Source organism: Leiobunum rupestre, chromosome 7 (assembly GCF_980474605.1).
Source record: "Leiobunum rupestre chromosome 7, qqLeiRupe1.1.hap1, whole genome shotgun sequence".
NCBI lineage: Eukaryota > Metazoa > Arthropoda > Arachnida > Opiliones > Sclerosomatidae > Leiobunum > Leiobunum rupestre.
This window is the reverse complement of record NC_143390.1, coordinates 51,849,256-51,856,732: the sequence shown is the minus strand read 5'-3', so window position 1 is coordinate 51,856,732 and position 7,477 is coordinate 51,849,256. Positions and strand designations below refer to the sequence as shown.

Below are 7,477 nucleotides of genomic sequence, written 5' to 3'. Positions count from 1 at the left end.
ACTTACAGCCGTTGGTGGAAACCGCAAACCGGCTCCTTTGAAAGGAGGCATTGTGATGAATTTGTGGCTTCAGTCTTATTATACCATTCCAAAACTTCTTTTAAACAGTTCTGAACTAAACACTTAATTCAAAGACGCTTCGGAAGACGCAAATGTTGAAATGATGAAAAATTATCGGTCGTGTTTCTCATTCAACGGATAGCTATCACCATCCAACGTGGGAACGCCGCTTCCATTCTGGACACTTTTCCGTCGGGTTCCTCTTTGGAAGACGTACTTTTTTTATTTGCCGTAATGGGTATTCGGGTGAAATTCATGTTAAGTTATGTATATTTTTAGAATAAATGTTACGACAAATAAAAAAGCGTCTTCTACCAAATTCTCCGAGGTATCAAGCCCCACAAATAGGGCCCACAAGCAGTGGCGTAACTAGGAACTCCGCCCCCCCCCCCCCGCGAAAAATAACTCGGGGGCCCTTTTAAAAAGCACCGATTTTAATCATACACGTTTGGGGGCCCCTAGTTCTCGGGGGCCCCCCCGCGCCGCGGGGTCTGCGGGGGCGCTATTTACGCCACTGCCCACAAGGCTCAATTAGAGTCTGTATTAGAAGACGAACCAACTGAGACAATATTGAAGTCAGCGGCAGTAGCCATTAAAAGGAAAGGAGATCCCGAATTATCCCTGGTTTTGCGTGATTTGATGCACACTCCAATTAGCGTATCTGCTCTAAGGACGCACCAACATCTTGTACCGAAGCCCGAAGCTCTTGGTCTTATTTTAGACGGGAATCTATCGGTTAATTCTTATAATATGATTAGGTCACCCTTACGAAAAATGTCTTACGGATTCTTAAGAATTTTTTTAACGAATATTTTTGGGAAATTCTTAAGAAATTCCCTTGGGAAACATTGAGAAGTTTGGCCGTATTTTCCCAACAAATTTCGTAAGTTTTCTTAAGAATATTTTGTACGAATATTTTTGGGAAATTCTTAAGAAATTCCCTTGGGAAACATCGGGAAGTTTGGCCATTTTTCCCCAACAACTTTCGAAAGATTTCTCAAAAATATATTTCGAACGACTTCTTAAGTACACCCAAGTATCTTACTATAACTTTCCAAAAGACCCTTAAAATATTTCCTAATAAATCTAACACCATATCAATGTAATTCTTTAAACATGTTTTTAAGGAAATTTGTTACATAATGGTTACTTTAGTTAGATGATATGGAAATTCAACCTTTAGCTACGGTTTGGCACAAAATGTTACCTTAAATGGAATAATATTAAGTGCGAAATGTAGGAGCCAGAGAACAGAGAACTGTTACTTTTAACCGAAAATTATAATACCAGTAATTTTTGAAACTATTGTGTATATATTCAACTTCTAATGGGAAAGTTTGTCTCGGCTCAAAATCTAAAACATAATAATTTTAATGAATTTAGAGGGATAGAAACTGACCTTCCACAAATAATATTTCCAATTGTATTAGACAGATTGAAAATACAAAAACAAATAATTGTTTGAGAATTATTAAAAACTGCACGGACTATTTGATGAAATTCAATTTAGTATTGGATGGAAATTAAATTTAACAATGGATTAAAAAAAATCATTTTATTTTGTAAAGTTCAATATTTTCTCATTTCAATATTCTTTTTAATTGGGTCAAACCTAAATTTACAGTGGAATTCTATATACAAATTTGCAAGTGTTAATTGAGACAAATATTCACAAGTATTGTTTAAAAATATTTTCCTATACATTTTTAACTTTCTGCTATTTAAACTTCCCAAAAATTTCCTTAAGAATTCGCGAGGCAAGTTTTCCGAACTTTTCCTTAAAAGGTTATTCCCAAAACTTCCCTTAAATATTCTTAAGTGTTCTTAAGAAATATTTTCCGAACAAAACCTTAACTTTCTGCTATTTAAACTTCCAAAAATTTCCTTAAGAATCCACGTGGCAAGTTTTCCAAACTTTTCCTTAAAAGGATTTTCCCGAAACTTCCTAAAAGTTTTCTTTAGTGTTCTTAAGAGATATTGTCCAATGGATGACAATCCCAAAGACTCCCTTGGGCTCCCAAATGTTTTCTTAAGATTTCTTACGACATTTTTCGTAAGGGATTCTAGTCCCAGATAATAGAAACGGTAATAATATAGTTCCATATTCATGGTACAAATGAATGTATTGCTTTATATTAAAGGGAATATAACCTCAGGTATTTGGTGTGGAACACCAACGCTTGCAGCTCTGGCCGCTCTTGCCTTTGGCTTTAAAAATGTTTGGCGTCACTGTACAGGGACATTTGAAAAATTGAAGGGGTCTTCCGTAAAGATTGCTTTGCAGGTTATATTCCCTTTAAGGATAATTTTAACTTTTAACTTTACTCTTATCCCCCTCATGCTCGAAAGATATTATCCTCCCCTAAAAGGGAATATAACCTTAACGAATTCTTTATGGAAGACCCCGTCACAATTTGAGCAAGAATTAACTAACTATCGGCAGAAATATCTAAAACCATAAAATGGTATCGGTACGAGCTTTTAGTAAGTTTTTAAATTTCTTCAAATGTGTTTAGGGTTTAGCTTTATTATCCCCTTTTCATAATGGACTAATCTACTTATTCGCTAATTTTATAAAATGGAGAGGCCAATATAGGAAGTGTTGGTGTTCCACGCTATGGAGCTCATGTTTTCGGAGTTCTGGCAGGATGTGGGTTAGCGCTGTTGACTACTCCCGAGGCAGTGATTTCGAATCTATAATCAAACGAACGCTTGAGAAATGCTATAGAGAAGCTTCAATTCAGCCTCACCAAAGGGAATTTCAAATATTACAAATTCGTTCTGGTTTAATGAAATGATAATCTATGGAAGTTATCTGAAGAACTATTGTTAATGCTGGAAAAATTAAAAGAGGTAGATGATGGAATCTATCAAATTTGTTGTGGTTTAAACCGTTTAAAGGGGATAGAACCTCCAACGCGTTCTTTATGGAAGACCCCATCAATTTCCTTTATTCCCTTCACAATCAGCGATTATCAGCGCCGCCGGTGTGAAAAGCCATGGGAGGCAGCGGACGATATTGGAACCCTTGGAGGGCGACAGAAATACCAGAGGTTATATTCCCTTTAATGAAAGATGAATTAAGATCAAAAGCTCATTCTCCTTTTTTTAAACTGTATAAACAATTCATATACCAAATATGTATCAATTAAATGCGAGGGTATTTTCCAGAGGTGTATCAAGAATTATCTTAATCAGTAATCACAAACCTTTGTAACGGGGAGCTGTTTCGGTGGGTTTGTTTACGTTTTCAGTACGTTCAGGAGCGGAGAGATGGCGCCACCAGTTCTACGGCGGATACTTTATCTGAGGTTCAACGGTCAGCGGCGGCGGGCTCTTTCGGATATATAAAGAACCTGCTGGAGAGACGGAGGTCATTATGAAACTAGAGACTGATCAACGATCATTTTAATCTCTTTTCCTGAGTTTACTCTGTACGCGTATTAATCGGCTGGCTAAATAAAGAGTTTTGTTTTAAATATAATCCTTTGGTGAATGAAGTGTTTAACTCGGTTGGACTAACAGAACTCATCGGTCAAACCTTGACCACACGTACCCTTACACCTTCAACCAATAAAAATTATAAACCTGGAAAACGAAGAGCAAAAATCAAATCAGTTGGAGAAAGGGCCACCTCAGATATTGAAAACAAATTTTCTTTCACTTCATTCAATTTCAAAACTAACTTTTAGAATCAGAAAAGAAAGAATTTCTAACATTCGCAGTAAACGTAAAATTAAACCTATTGAAAAATATCCAAATTTAACATATGAAATAAATGAAGAGCAATTAAATGGGCTTAAAGAGGTGGTTGATTTAACATTAACTAAATTACCACAATAATTTAACAACGTTATAAATGCTACACCAGATACACCAACAAGAATAGTCAGTATAGCGGCACCAGGATTTTTGGGGAGGTAGGCCAACCAATTGGAGGCCCCCCCAAAATTATGGAGGCCCGGACCACATTTTTTTTAAATCCGACCACGTGGATTATTTAATTTTTTTAAAGCAAGTGGTGCAATTCTTTGTTAAAATGGGTACGCGACGAAAAAATTAGAACAAATAACACTGAACAAATGAGTGTTTATTTAGTTATTTCTAAATTTTGGAGGCCCCTTAAGACGACTTTTGGAGGCCCCTATCAAAATTTCAAGTAGGCCCAGGTCTACCCCTGCCTGTTGCTGGCGCCGCTACTGAGAATAGTTCTAATAAGACAAGCTTGAAAGAAAGAAGCTCAACATGAAACAGAAAAGAAACACTTTTTAAAAGATACAAACTAGAAATTCTGAGTTTTAAGAATGGTTTTGAAAATTGTCCGCTATAAAATACTATTACAGAGTGAGGATTCGGAAAATGAAGGAAGCAGTAGGCACTCAAAAATTTAAATACTACAATTATCGTAGGGCTCATTTTTCAATTGCTACAGCTAGCCTACAAAGGTTAAGAACATTAAAAGCCAAGAAGGTTTAATAAATTTCATATTAAAAGTTTTTTTTTAAATAAACTCCCCATGAAGTATCCGTTGACGTAAATTATTTATATATAGGCTAATTATAGTTTTAACCATGGTAAAAAAATCAATTTATATGATATGAACGTACTATTAAATTTACCTACCATTAGTAGATCAAGCGAAATTTCTGGCTTACGGAAGCTATGTGACACCTGTCGAATACAAATACGAAGTTTAGAACGCACAATGGCCATTTAGTAGGTGCAGGGCGCTGTTGGCTCGCGTGGCATGAAGGCCTTGCCACCACCCTCCAACGCATTGTAACCCGGCCACCTGTTTAAAGTCATTAAAAGTCGCTGGATGACTTGGGTTTAGGGTGGTGCCTTGTTCATTAGCCAGCTGATTATTATTATTATTATTACCAAACGCTTGCCCGAAGAAGTTGCTTTAGCCATTAGTCGGAAGTATGCGCACGCGGACCAGTTGAAGGTAGAAGACGCTTTTTTTAGAGATTAGAACGTGTGGGACAATTCAGTCCGCTCGTCCAACTGATTAATTAGGGGTGAGAATTGTTCCAATTATCAAGGGGGATAATTGGGGGTAGGGATATGACAACCACCCGTTGGGATTACAGGACCACGCCACTAGCCCCGGCAGATAGAAGACCTTCTCACTTTTTACAACAAGAAATCTCGAGCCGTGAACGAGCATACGTGTTTGGTGAATCAGACCGCCTCGAAAACGAACGTAGAAATAAATCATTCGAGAATTCGCTCCCACAACGCTCTTACCGATCACTCATCCTTCAGCAGCCGCCTTAACTACGAACACGGATGTGAAGAGTTGTTTACGCTGCGAACAAACAAGGCATACAACTACAAGCTAAGATAAGCTGACTATCAACGGGAAAAAAGCCTTCTAACGCGTAAGAAAAGTAGTTTTATTTGTTTGAAGAAACGACACCAAGAGAAAGATTGGAGAGCGAGAAGTTGGAACTGTCGGAAGTGTAATCGATATCACCATCCTAGTATATGTGATCAGACTAGAAATAATCAGAATCAAGACGGCGCAGACAAGTCTAAGAGAAACTCTTAAACATTTAATACCAGTCATGTCAATCAGTGTGCAATCTAAGGGAATGGTAAAGGAGTGGTCCTATTACAACACGCCTCAGCGAAAGCGATGAATCCCACCGGAAGTAAGACGCGGATAGTCCGATGCCTTCTCGATAGTGGTAGCCACGTCACCTTTGTAAAGGAGAATGTATCCAATCAACTTGCTGTGGATCGGTTATTTCGTTTCCTAGTTCTCAGCTAGCCATTTAAATCGAAGATAAAGTGCTACAAATGGCTGATGAGACAACCATCGGATTTGGTAATCGAAACACTCAAACTATTGATGTTCTAATTGGAATTGATTACATATGGGCAGTTGCGAGTGGGAAAAGTCAACGCTTTGGAACCGCTTTGACAGTAGTTGAAACTATCTTCGGATGGATTCTACAAGGTCCGGTAACGGTTCCTTCGCAGACAATCGGAGTAAATACAGTCGCAATCTTGGCAGTAGATGTAGCCTCGCAAGACAATGACCTCTCTATCCAACTCTGCAAATTCTGGGAAGCGGAGATGTTTCGCATACTTGACGCTGAAGTAGGAGACACTTCTAGAGACAAAATCATCGAACATTTCCAAGCGACAACAATGCTCGAAAATGGTCTTTTTACCGTCGCCTTTCCCTGGAAAGTCGAGAAGAATAAATTGGGAGACAACTACGCCCTCGCTGCTACGTGAACGTCAAATCTAGCTTGCATATAAATTTCGCAAAAATCCTGTTGTATTCCACGAGTATAACGCTTTAATCAAAGAATAATTGGACTCTGGGATTATAGAAGAGCTAACATCAATTAAAACTAATAATCATCTGTATTATTTACCCCACCGAGCAGTTATCAAAGAGTAGTATACGACGCGTCGTCCCATTCACCAGAAGTTGCGTCTCTTCACGATTGCCTGGAGATTGGGCCGAACCTTAATCCAGAACTTTACGACGTACGATTCAGAGAAAAGAAAGTAGCCTTCAGAGCAGACGTCGCCCAAGCATTCCTTAAAATACGAATCAGGGAAGAAGACCGTGCTGAATTACGATTTCTTTGGGTGGACGTCAATAACCCCGGAGCAGCATCCAGTCTTCGGATGTATATGATAGCTCTTGTCCAGGTTGGCGTGTCATCAAGTCCATTTCTACTGGCAGCTACAATTGGGCTCATGGCGGCCGTTTGGAGACCTCAATGGTCAATCACCTGTCTTCCACTTTAACTAAGAACAATGAAAATAACTTAATTGCTGGCACCATGAAGTTATACCAGAAGTAAATGAAATAGCACTCAGAATCGGAGTGCGTTTTCCTTATAAAAATTGAGTCAAATAAAAGCGATAAATTGCACTTGAGAATTATGGGTATAGCTATTTCTATGTATAAAAAAATAGATTCATAAAAACAAAACCGTTTTTTTCGGCCTAGGAGCGCGCAAAATTTCAAATTCTAGGTCAAAATGTAGCTTCATAAGGAAAACGCCTCCAACACGGGGAGTTTAGCAGTCTGATAACTTCGGTTCGTTTACTTTTGGTTATAATTTTCAAATTCGGAGAATTGATTGGCGCTCTAGTACCTACATTTTCGTATATTCCTGGAAAATGGAGTATATAAATTATAATTTATTCTTATTTTATAAATTATAATTATAATTAAAAAAATATTCAATGTTTGAAATTTGCAATCAGAGGGGAGGGGAATATCCCACTTTGGCATTTTCCAGATGGCGCTGCAGACATGTTCAGGGCGATTTCATTCTGAGATGCATAAGACCCTGGCAGTATGAGACAATGTTATCGTACATAGTTCTGCTACTACAACGTGTTTTTTTTTATTCGGGATTGTAACGCGTGGGACAAATTCAGT

General features: G+C 38.1%; 1 protein-coding gene across 1 annotated transcript; it reads left to right on the top strand.

Annotated features, from left to right (window-relative positions):
• The first annotated feature begins 5,865 nt into the window (after positions 1–5,865).
• On the top strand, positions 5,866–6,834 carry LOC149937011 (uncharacterized). Its single transcript, XM_090153744.1, has 2 exons — positions 5,866–6,305; positions 6,465–6,834. The coding sequence occupies exons 1-2, from the start codon at positions 5,866–5,868 to the stop codon at positions 6,832–6,834; spliced, it is 810 nt and encodes a 269-aa protein (XP_090009870.1).
• Positions 6,835–7,477: the final 643 nt, after the last annotated feature.

Bases quoted from the DNA above. Each gene is read 5' to 3' on its own strand.
- LOC149937011 (XM_090153744.1), top strand. From the start codon at position 5,866: ATGGCTGATGAGACAACCATCGGATTTGGTAATCGAAACACTCAAACT. The intron at 6,306-6,464 runs GTGAACGTCAAA...CCCACCGAGCAG, and splicing joins AACTACGCCCTCGCTGCTAC to TTATCAAAGAGTAGTATACG.